At 40.4% G+C, this 18,792-nt stretch overlaps 1 protein-coding gene across 4 annotated transcripts in view; it reads left to right on the forward strand.

Moving 5' to 3' along the window:
• Positions 1-18,792, forward strand: part of NAV1 (neuron navigator 1) — a 436,382-nt gene that overhangs the window by 381,158 nt on the left and 36,432 nt on the right. For all 4 annotated transcript variants that reach the window (XM_072137230.1, XM_072137232.1, XM_072137231.1 and 1 more), the window contains 3 exons: positions 12,412-12,483; positions 12,962-13,158; positions 13,390-13,508. In XM_072137230.1, the coding sequence (XP_071993331.1) occupies positions 12,412-12,483; positions 12,962-13,158; positions 13,390-13,508 (388 nt within the window). The remainder of the gene's footprint in view (positions 1-12,411; positions 12,484-12,961; positions 13,159-13,389; positions 13,509-18,792) is intronic.

The following is an 18,792-nucleotide window of genomic DNA, read 5'->3' on the forward strand; positions in this document are numbered from 1 at the left end:
TAACAACCTTCTGCGGCAGAGAGTTGCATACTCTCCTGCTCTTACAGTAATGAACCTTTTTCTATGATGATGGTAGAACCGCCTCTCCTCTAGGCGCAGAGGATGTCCTCATGTCCGGGTCAAAGGCCTAGGTATAAAAAGATCTTTGGAGAGATCCTTGTACACCTGTTCAGGTATTTGTACATTGTAATGAGGTGTCCCCTCAGTCGCCTTTTTTATAAACTGAATAATCCAAATTTTGTAATCTGTCATTGTATTCTAGTCCCCCCATTCCCTAATAATCTTGGTTGTTCTCCTATGCACCCGTTCCAGTTCTACTATGCCCTTTTTATACACTGGTGCCCAAAACTGTACACAATATTCCATGTGTGGTCTGAGCAGTGATTTTTACAAGGGCAAAACTATGTCCTTTCTATGAGAACCTATTCCTCTCTCTTGATACTGCTTTAGCAGCAGCTGCCTGTCTCTGGTCACTAAAATTAAGTTTACCATCCACCAATACCCCCTAGTCTTTTTTAGCTTTAGTTTTACCAAGTTATTGACTCAGAATTATACTTTTTGTTTCATGGCCCAAGAGCATAAACTTTACACTTATCTACATAAAACTTCATCAACTATTTCTCTGCCCACTCCTCAAGCTTCCACAAATCCCTCTGTAATGTTAAATTATCAACCTCAGTATTAAATTACTTTACACAGCTTAGAATCATCTGCAAATATTGAACCTTGACTGTGTAAACCCACTACAAGGTCATTAATAAAAATATTAAAAAGTGGCCCCAATGCTGACCCCTGTGGCACTCCACTGGTAACTCCCCTTGATAAAGCACGACATCGAAACATGTGTCAGGGTTTGGTTGTGTGTGGTCCTTCCCTCTGGTATGGTATTTCCAGTCTACTCACAAAGAAAGATGTGCCATGACAAACCAGAAAATACATATAAAATATACTTTATTAATTCAACTACACAAAGACCAGACATGAAATATATAAAACACTTAAAAAGTGTAGCAATCTACACTATAAACTTAGTACGGTGAATGGAATAAATTCACCAGCACTCAAACCCTGATTGCACAAATCCGAGAGGTGTGAGCTCACCAATAAATACAACACATGATTAAATAATCTGAATGCATTATAAATTTGGTTCCTAGGGGCATATAATAAGTGAGGCAGCAATAGTAGTGTAGCTACAGTCAGCACAGACTGAATGAGTATAGCTCAGTCCACCAAAGAGTAGTGGGAGACAAACTGAGGATACAATTTACCGTGTCTAATGGGAAGGATCAGATGATTGGTAGCCCAGTTCTCTAGCACACTACTAACTAGCACTCCACTCCAGCAGAAACAAATTACTTGCTAGTGGTATGATCTGAAGTATCCTACTGCAGCATTTTGTCCGCTACAATATTGTACCAAGAACATTACAAATTGCAGCAAGTACACTGCCCCACTTATTAGTGAGGATCTAACTAACATTGCATCTACATCCCTCACTGGTAACAACTTACTGATACTCTGTTGCAAATCTTTTCATGTAGTGCAACAGTGGGTAAAAACCCGGGCACTCATGAATGACAATAGAGTATTAAGTAATTCTTTCTTTTAATGTGCACACACAGCTCTGTCTAAGTATTTTATTTTATGTAAGAGGAAATAAAAGTTATGCTTTAATCTCTCAACACAATATCTCCACTAACAGTGAACCTTAGCCTATCAAAGGAGTTATTACTAGAAATAAATCGCAAGATCAATTCAGTGAATCAATTATAAATATCAGCCAATACAATATGTGTTACACAGAATATACAATGGTTGAAGACCAGTGTGGTAAGTGCAGGCAGAAACAATGTACACTCAACATAACCATGACAAAATACCTCCCATGTAAATACCAGAATCGAGATCTTAAACAGGCTTGGCTATGGAGGGGAGAGCTAACACCTAAGCAATCAGGGAGTGTACGTGACCACCCTGCCAATGACTGCCCCTCCCCGCCTTTACTATGCCAGTGGGTAAGTGTGACTTGCATTGTTGGAACTTTTAACACCGGAAGGTACCTCCGGTTCATTCAATTGGTTTATTGTGCATTATTGTCTATCTTCCCCTAAAATTTTGTTCCTATGGCTGGACACAGCATTCTTTTGATATTCACAATTGGCATGCTTTGATTTTGGGGCATACGGAGGAGGGGTGGTCGTAGGTACTCTGTGGTGGTCCCATTTTCCATCTGGGACATCCGGTTTCCCCTATTGTTTGTATTTCCCAACTTTTTGGGAGTTGTATATTTGCATTATTTTGGAATGTCAATAAAGTATATACATTTTTCTTAGCTCTTTGTCTTGTTATTGTTGGTTCTATATTTTTGAGAGCTGAATAGATATTTTTATATGTGGGCCTATTTGGTTTTTCTGCAGAAAATTTTACCTAATAGTTTTTTGGCTGTGGCTCTTGTCAAGTACCTTTGATCATGGGCAATGCTCCGGCCATCCTGAAAAGATTTCATTGCACACCAATACATATTCACAGGTGTCACTTTTTGGCAGCTGAATAAAATCTATTTGCAGTCATTGAAACAGTTACATAGGCTTTGGAGTAGCGTTTTTTTTTTTTTTTTACTGCCTGCCCTGGATTATGGTGGGCACAGACCATGGAGGCCTTCACTAGACTAGTGATGGGGATAGTAATGCCAAGGGCATGATCACCTAAGCAATAGAGACAACCAGATGTTCCTTTTTCCTTGCTGACGCCTTTGCTGCCCTGTTTGTTGCCTTGCCATAGTAAGGTGTTTTGGTTTTACCTGTGGATACAAGCAAAGGATGGCATGCAGATCATGTGGGGTGAGAACCTCCACTGGATAATCTAAAATAATTTCAGATGCTTTGTTGAGCAGTAGTGTAACTGCTGCTACTACTCTTACACATGAGGGGCCACTTCTGGCTACTGGGTCTAATCAGTCTGAATAGTAGGCGATGGGTTTTGGTATGTCGCCATGCTCCTGAATGAGTACTCCTGTAGTATGACCATGCATTTCTGTGCAAAAAAGTTTGAAAAGCTTTGTGAAGAAGGGTGTACCTAGAGCAAGAGCTGAGAGGATGGCAAGTTTTAGGCGGTAAAAGTTTAAAAACTTTGTCTGTTCTGTAAGTTGGAAATGGCCAGCTGTGGTAAGGTAATCATACAGTAATTGCATCAGGGCTGATGTAGATCTTATCCAAGGTCTGCAGTAACTGACAAGTCCCAAAAACATGCATTTATGGTTTTATGCCTTTTTTTTAGTGGCAAGTCCTGCACAGCTTGTTTCCTTTCATTAGTGAGATGCTGTCCCTCCATTGATATGCAGTGACCTAAAACGGCTATAGAGATATAGATGGGTATTCACAAGTCGATCTGTCAGGGGCACAAACCAAAAGGCCATCTACATATTGTAAGTGTTCCTGGTTCCAGGTTCTGGGTACCATCTATGAACCCTTCCATCAGTGCCTGACTAAATTGTGTGGGAGAATACTGAGGCCCCTGAGGAAGCCTAAACCACACGTATTGCTGGTAGTCATTGGTGAAAGCAAACAAGTCCTGACAATCTGGGTTAAGAGGAACAGAGAAAAAAGTGTTAGCTAGGTCAATCACTGTTAAACTCACTGAAGTTCCTGGGATTTGTGCTAACAAAGTGTGAGAGTTTGGAACAATAGAAGTGATTGTTTCGGTAACTGCATTAACCAGATGGATATCATGTACCATCCGATATGTCTCAGGTTGTCCCTTAGCGGTTTTATTTACCAGGAAAAGAGGAGTGTTGACTACAGATGATGTTTTCTTTATGGCTCCTGCTGATAATAAGTCTTTTCTGTTTCACACACACTGAGGTTTTTCCCCTGCAATCAGAGTGACCATCATGGGATTGACTGGCCTGTTTTGGTTGCTTTTAGGTTTGTCAGGGCTGGGAGTCTGTGGACCCTCTGGACCACCACAGGAGATGGTACCAGCCGACACCTGGGACCGGTGTCTAAGTGGCACCCAATCTTCACCAGAGACCACCGCAAAGCGGGATGGACTTGGTGCGGCGGGATAGCACCAGGTCGTTCCACAGGTGCGACAAGCCCGCGGTGGCTGCCAAGGTAGTGATGCAGGAGACAGTCTGTACCCGGGGTGACGGCAGGAGAATAGCACAGGAAGGCACACTATGACTCACGTCAGGAATCGCAGGAACTGGCACACGGATCAGGAACACAGGAACGGACGGGCACACAGGAACGCAGGATTCACAGGAACGGACTGGCACACAGGAACGCAGGATACACAGGAACGGACTGGCACACAGGAGCGCAGGATACACAGGAATGGACTGGCACACAGGAACGCAGGATACACGGGAACGGACTGGCACACAGGAACGCAGGATATAGAGGAACGGACTGGCACACAAGCATGCAGGATACACAGGGGAGCTTTCTCTTCAGGGAAGGCATGAAGATCTGGCAAGGGTCACAAAAAGGGGCAGGAATTTATATCAGGGCAGCACCAATAATCAAAGTGCTTGCCCTTTAAATCTCAGCGAGCTGGCACGCGCGCCAAGCCGCGGGAGAAGTGGGGAACGCCGCTGGAGCCAGAGGAGGTAAGAAGCATCGGGCTCCGGGGATACACTGAGAGACACAGATGCGCCTGCGATCCGAGACAGGGATCACGGGAGCACCTGTAACAAGGTTCAGGTCTACGTTGTGTGCAAGTCTTATGAATTCATTTGGCTCAATCGCCCGAATCGTGCTGTTGGTAGCCCATTTTATTTGACAGATTAACTAGGAAATCATAATATGCCATTGGAGAGCAGAGGGGGTTGGGGGCTCTCTGAACATGCTGCAATAACTCTTTAGATTTTCAGGGTTTTATTTGCATGCATGTATCCTGTTACTGGCAGTTTTTAACCTATTGCTGGTTTGGCTTCAGTAACTATCTCATTAGTGTCCGGGTTACATACTTTGCCGGTTCCGGGAATGCCTGGTTCATATGACTTAACCACAACAGGTTGAGAGACTACTGGGCATACGTCAAACCAGTCAGGATTTTGATCTGAGATGCAGTCCTGAAGGACGAACACGAGATCGTTGCTTAGTCTGATTACTGTCTGTGTCTGGGGCAGTCGCAGTCACCAGTCTACCCCATCTTTCTACAGTCAATTTTCTTGCTACCTGCAACCAACCTTCTGCTTGGCTATGTCACTTTATATCCTGAAGCCATCCTCCATGAGTACGGAGGGTGTCTTTCCATTTTTACACATTCAATGGATCCTCCGTCATTTTTAACTTCCTCAGAACCCTCTGACATCCTTTTACCCACTTTTTTCCTTTTCTCTGGGCAACTAATTCTTCTGCTTCAACGGGTCTTTCCTCTTTATGGCTCTTACTATGCTGCGTTCCCATTATTTTCCTTTCCTTATTTGTGGGGTTTCTAATTGCTCCTTTTCAGTCGACCCAGGCACGTTACGATCGCCTTCCTCTGTTCACTCCTCCTGCAGTGACCATCACTGATTACTTCAATTAAACAGAGGTGGTAGAGACCGCACAACCTGGCATACACCTGGCCACGGTTTGTCTAAGCAAATTTCCTAACCTTATGAGATCCTACACAACATCCACAGTACAAAACACAACAGGACCAAGAGAACTGCTACCTCTATCGTGTAACCCCTCTTCATCAGAATAAGGGACAAATATAGACAAAAAGGAACCAAACAAGACAAAACAACGGACTTAGTCCTGTAAGACCAACAGTAGTGAGGGCAGAACGAAATTAGGACACTTTCTCACAGACAAAACCAGAAACCACAGAGGCAACAAGTTCAGGATGTGTTCCTATCCTGCAGTGCACTTGTCAGTTCCTTCGGTCGTGTCACCAGTTGTCAAGGTGGCAGTGTCCAGCCTGTGCCCACCCAAGAACACCAGATGTAAGGTTTGATAGAGACACACGCAATGGTATCTTGAAAGACTTCTGCTTTATTGTCTGACAGTATACTTCTTATAGTTAATACATGTGGTCAAGAACGGGGAACCAGTTAATCTTAGACATTATAGAGTAAAAGTGGTTACGGTACATCTTGTAACTATTGGCAAATAGTCCAGGCATCCATATTATTGCCTACATTACATTATTTGTTCTTTTATTATGCTGATTATGGTAAGTTAAGCTACTTCCGCAATCATATGTAGGGAAGCTAAATCTGAAGCAGACAAAATGGCTGTAAAGCAAATAAGATAAACTGGAAGATGGCAAGAGAAAGATTGGTGGATTAGAAATGATGATTGACTTTCACAAAATAAATGTTTTCTATCAAGTATTTATTTGAATCCTTTTTTTTTTTTTAGAATGAACCCCTTAGTGATGCAGCCTGAAAAGGCTCTAGTGAACGGGTATTTTTAGCTAATTTTTGCATGCAGCGGTTTACGGGCCATAACATTTGTGTGTTACCTTAAAGATTTTTGCGGTGTTTTAACACATAGAATTAGTTAAAATGTTTATGTAATAAAAGTTTAAACTTTTTTTTACATTTTATTTGGGGTTATAGTACATATATTTTCACATTTTCAAATTAACTCAAAATGAACATTATTAATGAATTCTCTATTTTTTTTGGTTGTTTTGATATATAATATGTATAGTCTTGGGCAAAAGGGGCGATTATGGCAATGTTTTTTGTATTGTAGCGGGGTATTTTCTTTTAATTTTACAGGGAAATGTAAATGTATTTTTATTTAATAATTTTTATATGTCTGATTAGACCCAGCGGCTATGATTAACCCCTTTAGACCCAGCGACTCACGCTACTTCAGACCATATACACAGATTAACCATAAACACACAAACATACGTACCGTACTATATATAGACATACAGTATATAAACCATATACAGTATATACAGACAATTTCCTTTCATTTGCACACACACACACAGCATAAATACACACTTATACAACATATACAGATCACAAATACACATATACAGAATATGTACAGCATATGTACACATACATACAGTACCATATACAGACATATAACATATATACAAATCAGAGGTGTAACTAGGAGAGGCTGGGTCCCATAGCAAAGTTCAGAATTGGGCTTACCTTCCTGTTTAAAAAAACATATATAAACATATTTCTACATATTGTATACATTTATACACTCATGCATACATCGTATGCACATTATATATAGACACATATACTATATATACATATAATTACATATACAGCATATACACTCATTATATATACAAATACATACAATACAAACACACCATATACACATACAGCATATGCACACATATTGCATATATACACATACATACCTATATGTACATACATTTACAGTGTATACACACATATACATCGTATACCATGTACACACATACAGCATATTCATGCATACAGAATATTAACGCATACAACATATACACAGCATAAACACACATACATTATATACACCGTGCACACACATACAGCATATACACAAATATAATTGTATAATCACACATACAGAAGATACATACATATAACAAAACACATACAGCATATTCCACCATGTATACACATACAGCATATTCATGCATACAGGATATTCACGCATACAGCATGTACACAGCATATACACACACACATATATACATTATATACACCATGCACAACACATACAACGTATACACACATATAATCATATAAACACACATACAGAAGATACATACATATACAGCATATATCCACACAGATAATACACACTGTCAGACAGTTTTCTTATTCCACTGGTTATCAGAGGCCACAGATATGAATTCATCCAGCACAGTAACTGCAGACCATAATGGGGGAAGTAGACGGTAGGAAGTAGAGATGAGAGATTCCTAGTTCCGTTGTTCTGCTCTATCCGTCCTCTCCCAAAGTTTTCTAATCTTTGCTGCCATCTCAGGTGTGTATACATATTACATATTAAGCTATACTATATGCATCATAATATTTACTTATGGTACACATGCTCCATTCTTTAATGTGGCAGGTTAGATGGCCGTGCCTCTTTACACTAAAGACCACATAGAAAGTGCTATGGCTGCTCCCCTGTAGTTATACCTCTTTCCATGTTTACTCCCTACCTTGTATCTTTTGCATGTATTCTTGTATGTGATGTTTTAAACCAACTCTAGGTATTACTTGCTTTGTTATTTTCTTCTTATTTTAGTTCAATGATTGCACAAACTGACTCAGATTATTGAATGAGATAAGGTTCTAAATTATGTAAATAGTGCATGATCAGTATATAATTTCACACAATTTTTTAAGGATATCCTTAAATAAATGTATTCATTTACTGTAATGAGAGGCAGTGGCAGATTTTCTGAGACCTAGCTAACCTCTCTATTATCATCCCTTTACTGACATTTATTTCTGCTACTTACTCTCTGAAATATCAATTTACAACTCACATTAAAATATGTAGTGTGGAGGAAGGGCATAGTAGAAAGTGCTTTATTTACATAAATAATTCACTTTTACTGTACTTCTGTCTTCCAATATGCATTATACATTTTATATGCAATATACATTTTATAGTAATCTCAGAATTATTTGTACAATATGTATTGGAGATATTATAGCCAATAGCTACCATCTTTCTGCTCAAGAAAATTGATAATTGGACAAGGAGGGAACATTGCCAAAAGACAGTCATATAGCCAAAAGTATTGTCACTCCTAATGTACACACATGATCGCTTGACCTGAAAAGCCAACTAAAACTTTATGTTTGCTTTAATATAATGTAGCTTAACCCATCCATTTTGATATTACTAACATGGTTGTGTAAGAATAGGATTGTTTATTCGGCACTTGTATGCAGAAGATTTGGGGGTAGGCACTACAAAATAAGATGATAATTTGTACCCACACATCAAAGAGTAATCGAGTACCAAAAAAATTATGTAGGTTGACTAAAGATGATCACACCATCACATAAATACACACCAAGACACAAACATGAAATAAAGGTCATACACATACATAGAAAGGTGTAGTATGACCCATAACCACAGCAAACCCAATCCCCAATGAGATAATATGATATTGTAACAAACTAGCAAAAAGTCAGCTAGGGTCAATAAACCAATGATACTCGTAGATACAGAAAATTGAATAACAATCTGAAATAAGACTACATAGCTATACAATACCAAACCAGAATGTAAAGTGGACATTTAATGGACAAGTGGACATGAGATAAACTTGAAACCCTCTCTTATATCATTATTAATATGACTTCATCAGGGGTTTGCAAAAGTATGGTGTGTCGTGGTTTCCTACAGGTGATCCACATACTTATACTTCCAGATGTCATTTCCATGTGTCAACATATATTGTACAGTACCTCAAAAGCAACATAACATGCATAACAGTACATAACATCATGGAACATAACAAGCGGATATGGAAAGCCAGACTTTTAATGATGATAACACTATAGTGTTATCATCATCTTTGCCAAAGTGCACAATAAGCGCATAAACTCAGGCATAGAAAGAATATGACACATGAACTGAAAAATTACTATACAGCGCACAATTTTGCAATTGAAACATTATTATAAAAATTATAATATACAAAAAGCATAAAAAGTAGTTGTGGTATACTTCGTAGTATACTGCATTTTCTCCCCTACTATTTATTCTTGTATAATGGAATCTCCTATGATTCCTTTGGTCGATTGGAACCCAGTTGCAGCTCTCACTCTTAAACTCGCCTTGTCTCACCTTCACCCTCATCTTGTTCATTTACCCATAATCATATCCTTTTCAGATGTATACATTGCCATTCATTTTCCATGCTGATAAGGTCTGACCTCTTAACCCCCATCGGAAAATAAAGAGAACTTGTCACCAGCAAGGCCCTCCACGTACCTCACCAGTACCTTTTAGATGTCTTTATATATGTCCCATATGACTTTTTCCGCCTGCTCCGACTCTTCACCGAAAAGGGCGTGGCTTTGGCAGAGTGGAAACTCAGACACAATTAATATGTGTCGCTGCCATTTTTGGGCGCTGTAAACTGGCGGAAAGTAGACCAAAAGAAATTTGTTCTAGCAGGGACACAAAACTGTGCTATTGCACTCACACTAGGAGGTTTGCTGCTTTGGTACAGATTTTGCTCCCAGTGACAGAAAATGGTCTCGGCGCCAGAAATGTATGTGCACAGCTCCACAATATTAAATGTGTATCTTCTTTCTGAGAGTAGGTTGGTAACAAAGCCAATGCAGACATGCAGTCCCCCAGAGGCTTTGTGTGACTCAGCCCTGCTACATCATTAAACACTCCCTCATGAAGGATAGGATTGAGAGTGACACTGGATGTGAAGAGAAAACAACATTCCTCCTCTCTCTTTCCTAAGAAATTCTCTTCAGCTGGGTTAGCAGTGTTAATCTTATTGAGGAGGGCGGGGTAGTTTGACAATATACAACAGCTCCCTGCCTTCATGACTGGAACAGAGGACAACAATAAAGTCGTTTTTAGAAGAATGGTGGCTCTAATCCCTTGAATAGAGGCATCATTGGAAAATGTGTAAAGACATCTAAAAGGTGTTCTGTGTATTTTATAGGGGGAGGTCCCTGATGATAGGTTATCTCTAGACTTTTAATATTCCACCAAAAAAAGTAAAAAAACAGACAGATAAACATTATGTTTTAGTAGTGAAGAATATGGCTTTTAATGTGCTAATAGCACTTCTTAGTAAGTTTGCCTCACTATTAACATAGCATAAAGCTGGTATGTTAAACTTTGGGCATGTTATGTGGCTTTCAAGAGGTTTCCTATTGTATCTGTCAAATTTATAGCATACTTTTACCATTTTGAATGGCATTTGCTCTTACCTTTTTATGAGAAAAGTAGGCTTGATCTGATTGGGTACATTTGTAACATGTGCCTTAAATTAAGGTATTGCACCTTTTTGTTAAATTACACAAGACAACCACCAAAGTCCTTAAAGCTGAGTGTATTTATGTATGTCTTTATGTATTTATGAGACAAAAATTTTGAGACAAAATTTTCACCCCACACTTTCCAAAATACAGATATGAGCCACCATATATAGGAGCTATTGTCTGCTGCTTTTGTGACAGTTGGAAGCTGAGACGTAATTGGTTGCTATTCTGCCACAGGTCATTAATATGAGCTCTAACTGATAGGTTACTATAGGCAATGAGTAAAAGTCGCTTATGTGTGAGTTAATATGGATATAGGCAGGTAGATTGAGTGACCGAGAAACAGGCAGAGAGACAGGGAGCGTGTGAGTGACAGAGAGACAGACAGGGAGCGTGTGAGTGACAGAGAGACAGACAGGGAGTGTGTGAGTGACAGAGAGACAGACAGGGAGTGTGTGAGTGACAGAGACACAGACAGGGAGTGTGTGAGTGACAGAGACAGACAGGGAGTGTGTGAGTGACAAAGAGACAGACAGGGAGTGTGTGAGTGACAAAGACAAGCAGGGAGTGTGAATGAGAGACAGGCAAGGAGAGTAACAGAGACAAGCAGGGAGAGTGAGTGAGTGAGAGACAGGGATAGTGCAGGGATAGTGTGTGAGTGACAGGGATAGATGCCTAGACAGAAAGATATATATCAGTGATGGCGAACCTTTTAGAGGCCGAGTGCCCAAACTACAACAAAGACCCGCTTATTTATCGCAAAGCGCCAACACAAAAATTTAATTTGTGATTTATACTCCCTTCTCTGTCACAGTTTTCATTGATACCAGCACCCTGAGGACACCAATAAAGCAGAAAATAGTCCCTGGTAGAGCTGTCACTTTAAAATAGCTCTGTGCACAGCAAGTCCTGGGCTGTCTGGGACTGCAGGAAGATACCTGGAGTCATCTCTGGTGATGGCCTGAGTGCCCACAGAAAGGGCTCTGAGTGTCACCTCTGGCACCAATGCCATAGGTTAGCCATCAGTGATATATATTATATATTTTTTTTCATTTTGTTAACTAATTCTATTTTGTTATAGCTAAGAGCAGTTATTTACTATCCCGGGCACCGCCGGGAGCTAGTTCTAAATAAAAGTTGAATAATAAGGTTTAACCACTGTTGGAGATGGTAACTTGGCAGTTATTAACGCTTTATATTTTGATGTTCTCGAAAAATCGTTTGGTCTCGGGATCCAACCCTTTTGGCTAAAGTAAGTTAAAAAAAAGCTGTGCACCACTTTTTTAAAATGCAATTCGGAATTTGTTGTAAGAGTGTGGACGTTTCAGCCCCCTGGGCCTTTGTCAAACACAATGAGGATGTTGGGTGCTGTATGTATTGTGCATATAGCATGCTGAAATATGTCTCTTTATATTTTGAGTTTATTCTTATTTAGTAACCCATTGCTTTTTTTACTTTACTTGCAGCCCTTACATTATTGGAACTACTAATCAGCCAGTAAAAATGAGTCCAAACCATGGTCTTCACATAAGCTTCAGGTAATTATTCTGGAACTTGATAAGGTAATAAGTATGCACTGAAGAACACTTCATGTATTTTATTATTCATTTTTATGTTCATTCCTTATGTGACCACCAATACCAATTAAATAACACATATAAAACTTGGTATCTTCAGAAACAAACTTACCTGCATAATAATGTTTTTATGTTGAACAGTGAAAGTTAAAAATTTCAAATGCGTTGGAATTAAATATTTCCCCAATTTACTCAACACAGGTTCATAAAAGTTCATCAATAAATGCTATGTACTTCAAAATGGGGCGATCAAAAGAAGCCCTCACACGTCTGACCGAAAATGTAGGAAGTTATGGATTTTAAATGATGATGGTGAAAATAAAGACAAATAATACATAGATGTCTTGTCCCAAAATAGGCTAGTCAGTAAGGTGTTAAACATTAAATTACTGTAAAAAATGGGATATAATAGAAACCAACAATATTTTGTCTTTTACAGGATGCTGACTTTCTCTAACAATGTGGAACCAGCAAATGGTTTCTTAGGTCGATATTTACGTCGAAAGCTGCTAGAATCGCAGGGCAGCATTGGAACTGGACATGGAGAACTACTTAAGGTTCTTGACTGGGTGCCACGGTTGTGGTACCATTTGCACACCTTCCTGGAGAAACACAGTACTCCAGACTTCCTCATAGGTATACAAAACAACATTACTTTTATATTGTGTTGGTAGTTTAGCAACACAATTTTTTCAGTTACTTGTCATTAAGTCTTCCTCCTTTCCCTCGACTTATACTTATAACTTTACCGACAACCTAAGATGATTGGTATTTTTAATACATAAAGTTAAATAAATTAACTTTTGTGGATTTTACTATGGATTGCAGGTCTCCCATAAACAGGTTTCTTGTTTTTTCTTTATATAGGTCCCTGCTTTTTCTTATCCTGTCCTATTGGAATGGAGGATTTCCGTGTATGGTTTATTGATTTGTGGAACAACTCTATTATACCATACCTTTCAGAAGGAGCCAAGGATGGACTAAAGGCAAGCATGCTATTAAAATCTTGGGAAATGGGGTTTCTTGCCTTGATGGTCTCTTACTTTCCTTCTTGTTTATAGAAAAGGAAAAGCATGCAATTTTCTATTAATTTACCCTTGCCCACTGAGTAGTATATTGTAGCCCATTCAAACAACTTGCCAAAAGCATATATGGGATAAATACATATAATGAAACATGCCATCAAGATCCTCAAATGTCTCCTTACCACTTGCCACCTACTGGGATCTGAAGCCAGGAGATTGGTTTTGGATTTCCTGATCCACCAGAACCTCTTCTATACCACAAGGGGCCTAAATATCCTGCATGTGGGATCATATAAGAGCCCTACCTCCATCTACATCCTCATCCTTTAGGTGTAAGTGATCCCCTCCAGCTTTCCAACAAGTCTAGGCTCCGGATGTGAGGGGCTTTATTCAAATTTTGCCCTGGACTGCAGAGGCCCTTTTCCTGGTGACTCTTCCACCTCAGTTCATCAGAGAGAATCTTCTCTCCCCTGGACCTCCAGTTCTGGCACCTTTTTACTACCAGCCTCCTGCTTCATTTTGGATGCCCTAAGGATAACAGCCTGAAGTGAAGAAGAGAACACATCCTTCCACCTCGAGTAACCCATTGATAAATTCACATTGGGTCAGTGGACCTGCTTCCCTCTCCCCTTCTGTATAAAACAGGTTTCTCTACACGCTTTGCTTGGGAAATCTGATTTTTGTGACTTTTGCGCACTGCATCATAACACAAGTGAAGTACCCTCATCATCCATGCTTTCTGTCTGTGATGAAAATGGTGGAAACATAACAACCTTAACTTAACACCCCCTGTAGGAAAATTTGAAGGACAAGGGACCTGAAAAAAAGATAACACTCAGTCTCAACTGGACCTTCTACAAGTCACACAGCAAGTGATCATTGATGAGGCATTTTGTAAGCTAATGATCAAACTTTGCGAAGCAGAAGGTTAAGCAGATAGACAACTGCTCAGAAGAGACTCAGTATTCAGCCACAGCCTTACAAAATAGTCTGTTCCATCTCAACAGTATGCTCGCCTACATAAAAGACCACGAACAGAGGCATACAAACAATCTGCATCTAAGAGGAGTTCCAGAGACCATTCTTCCTCCCAAAATCACTGCACTCACCCTAGACCTACTTTGTCCACTTCTACCTGAAAACCAAGCAGCATCCTTGACCTTTGAAAGGGCCCAATAGAATCTTTGACCCAAGCCTAAAGATTGACAATAATTATAAACTGTAAGATGCTCAATTTTGCCAACAGGCACAACATTCTCAGAAAAGCCATAGAAGGAGCTGATTTGTCTCATGGAGAAGCTAAAATTTCACTTTTTCTAGATGTGTCTCCCTTCACACTGAACAAACTCCATCAACTGAAAACAATCAAAATGATGTTCTTCATGCTTGCAAGATTCAGTATAGATGATTATCCTGTTTGGATTGTCCTTTGTGCCTTGGGACTCCCTCCAGATTTTACACAGACAAATCAATCTACTTCCTCTCTGTGAGGAGCTGGGATAATTTTTACTGGGATAATATTTACTTGCTTCTCCTGCTACCTCCGCCGTACTCTCTGCCAGGAAACGGCTGGTGGCTCCAGGTGATTGAAAACTGTTCCAAAAAGAAGACTAACACAGAATGGAGAATGGATTAGATTCATATATATATATATATATATATATACATACACTCACCGGCCACTTTATTAGGTACACCATGCTAGTAATGGGTTGGACCCCCTTTTGCCTTCAGACCTGCCTCAATTCTTCGTGGTATAGATACAACAAGGTGCAGGAAGCATTCCTCAGAGATTTTGGTCCATATTGACATGATGGCATCACACAGTTCCTGCAGATTTGTCGGCTGCACATCCATGATGCGAATCTCCCGTTCCACCACATCCCAAAGATGCTCTATTGGATTGAGATCTGGTGACTGTGGAGGCCATTTGAGTACAGTGAACTCATTGTCATGTTCAAGAAACCAGTCTGAGATGATTCCAGCTTTATGACATGGCGCATTATCCTGCTGAAAGTAGCCATCAGATGTTGGGTACATTGTGGTCATAAAGGGATGGACATGGTCAGCAACAATACTCAGATAGGCTGTGGCGTTGCAACGATGCTCAATTGGTACCAAGGGGCCCAAAGAGTGCCAAGAAAATATTCCCCACACCATGACACCACCACCACCAGCCTGAACCGTTGATACAAGGCAGGATGGATCCATGCTTTCATGTTGTTGACGCCAAATTCTGACCCTACCATCCGAATGTCGCAGCAGAAATCGAGACTCATCAGACCAGGCAACGTTTTTCCAATCTTCTACTGTCCAATTTCGATGAGCTTGTGCAAATTGTAGCCTCAGTTTCCTGAAAGGAGTGGCACCCGGTGTGGTCTTCTGCTGCTGTAGCCCATCTGCCTCAAAGTTCGATGTACTGTGTGTTCAGAGATGCTCTTCTGCCTACCTTGGTTGTAACGGGTGGCGATTTGAGTCACTGTTGCCTTTCTATCAGCTCGAACCAGTCTGCCCATTCTCCTCTGACCTCTAGCATCAACAAGGCAGTTCCGCCCACAGAACTGCCGCTCACTGGATGTTTTTCTTTTTCGGACCATTCACTGTAAACCCTAGAGATGGTTGTGCGTGAAAATCCCAGTAGATCAGCAGTTTCTGAAATACTCAGACCAGCCCTTCTGGCACCAACAACCATGCCACGTTCAAAGGCACTCAAATCACCTTTCTTCCCCATACTGATGCTCGGTTTGAACTGCAGGAGATTGTCTTGACCATGTCTACATGCCTAAATGCACTGAGTTGCCGGCATGTGATTGGCTGATTATAAATTAAGTGTTAAGAAATTAGGACAGGTGTACCTAATAAAGTGGCCGGTGAGTGTGTATATATATATATATATATGCATTACAAAAAGTTTGGACACTCCTTCTCATTCAAAGAGTTCTCTGTATTTTCATGACATTAAACATTGGAGATTCACCCTACTCTGGGGTACTATACTTGGCTTCAGTGCCCCCCCCCCAACCTGCTGGATATCCCAGGTCCTCCCGCTAGATCTGACAGAACATGGCAACAGGTAGGCAATCGCTGAACCTTCAGACTCGTTTATTCGTTTGTTCACCAGGCACTGGAATGTGACATGTGTTTTGGTCATGCCAGTTGCTAACCTTTAATTTTTCTCAAATGTTAGGGAACATCGGCATTGGCCAATGCCACTTATTCAAATCCATAATCTTTAATGGTGTGGCACTGGCTAAGTGATCCAACATCTTTACCTTATGAGGCATCGGGTATGCATCAGAAACTTTGATGCCGTTTTGTTCCCTGTAGTCCACATAGACGAATGTGGTCTTGTCTCCTTTGCGAACAAGCATTACAGGTGATGCCCACACATTTTCTGAAATTTGGACCACCCACCTCTTCATCCTCTCTCACTATGTCAGATTTCACCTCTACAAAAGTCTGACATGTACCTTACTTAATGTATGGGTGAACTGTGTCTATGATTGGTGTGCCTAGTGGGGTCCCTCCTGATATGCCTGAAGTAAAGGCAAGGAAAATGTTACTTACCTCCCTCGGCTGAGATTTCTGAAATCCCGACAACTGGGTACTAACTATGGCATCCTCTGTGCCCCCTTCCCTCCTTTGCTGACATTACTTCATCATACAAGCCCTCGCCTTCTCTTTCCCTGACCAGGGGATCCGAGCACCATTGCAGGGCTGCTGGTGTGTGTGTCAGGTTATCCCCAGTGTGCAGGGCAGCACAGTTTGTCCGTCTCCTTCCATCTATAACCACAACAGCAGAAGCTCCAGCCTCAAAGACTGATTAGTTTCTGGGACAGTCTGGCTGCTGGTTACAGAGGAGATTGATACATCACACTTTCTGGGGGAAGAGCTGTGGGTGTGCACATACCACAATCCAAATGTACATTTAACCCCTTAAGGACGCAGCCTGTTTGCAGGTTAAGGCTCGCAACTTTTTTTTAAAATTTGACCAGTGTCTCTTCCTGTGGTAATAACTTTTCAACGCTTTAAGATATCTCTGTGATTTTGAGATTGTTTTCTCGTGAGACATTGTAGTTTATGTTAGTAGTGTCATTTCGGTGATCCGTTCCTTTTTTGGGGGGTAAAAATTCAAAAATTTAGGAAACATTTGAAAAAAATGACTATTTTCAAAGTTTCAAATGTTATACTTTTTAGACAAAAAGTGATACCACAAATTTTTTTTGATAGAAACCTTTTGCCATTGGTCTTCTTTTTATATCCATTATTTGTTTTAAGTTTCCATTTTTTTTATGGATGTGAGAAGGTTTGAAGTTTTAGTAGCAACTTCTCAGATTTTCTTGAAATTTGAAAAATGCGAACTTTTTGGTGATCAATTCAGTTTGGAAGTGCTCTATAAAGGCTTCTGTACTATATACCCCCACAAGTAACACCATTTTATGAACCTAACATCTCAACCTATTCAAATCAGCATTTAAGAAGTCTGTTAACCCTTTAATTATTTTTCCGGAAGCATATGAAAATGGAGTGGAAATTTTGAAATTTCAATTTTTGATTTCAACCTTTTCAATTTAGCCCTAAAATTGATACATTCAGAAGGAATTTGAGGTAAATATATATTCCTAATTTCTTGCCCTGCTTCTTCCGAGTACGGCAATACCAGACATGTGGATGTCAGCTGCTGTTTCCCCGCACAGTGATGTCCAGAACAGAGTTAGCGATACTGGGAATTTGGAAGGCCAATTTGGCTGCAAATATTTTGTGGTGCCACAGTGTAATTGAAGAGCCCCTGCAGTAAAAGTACAATAGAAAACCCCCCAAAATGTCACCATTTCGGAAACTAGACCCCTCAAAGAATTTATCGGTGGTTGTGGTGAGCATTTTAACCCCCAACACGCTGGTCAAAATTGAATGCAAAGTAAATGGTGCAGAGTAAAAATTGCGTTTTTATCTCAAAAATTTCATTTTAGTGCCTCATATACTGTGCCCAACCCATGCCACTTTAGACAAACACCCCAAAAATCCTTCTGCGGGTTGTCCCGAGTACAGCAATACCACACATGTGCCAATAATTTACAGACTGGGCACACAGAAGGGATGAGAACGGAAGGAGTGAAATTTTGATTTTCCAGCTCCGTTTTCACATGTTTGGATTTGGAGTGCCATGTCATGATGGCAGGGCCCGTGAGGTGCCAGTGCAATAGAAACCCCCAATAAATTATACCATTACGGAAACTAGACCCCT

The sequence above is a fragment of the Engystomops pustulosus genome, chromosome 2 (genome assembly GCF_040894005.1).
Source record: "Engystomops pustulosus chromosome 2, aEngPut4.maternal, whole genome shotgun sequence".
In the NCBI taxonomy this organism is placed as follows: Eukaryota; Metazoa; Chordata; class Amphibia; order Anura; family Leptodactylidae; genus Engystomops; species Engystomops pustulosus.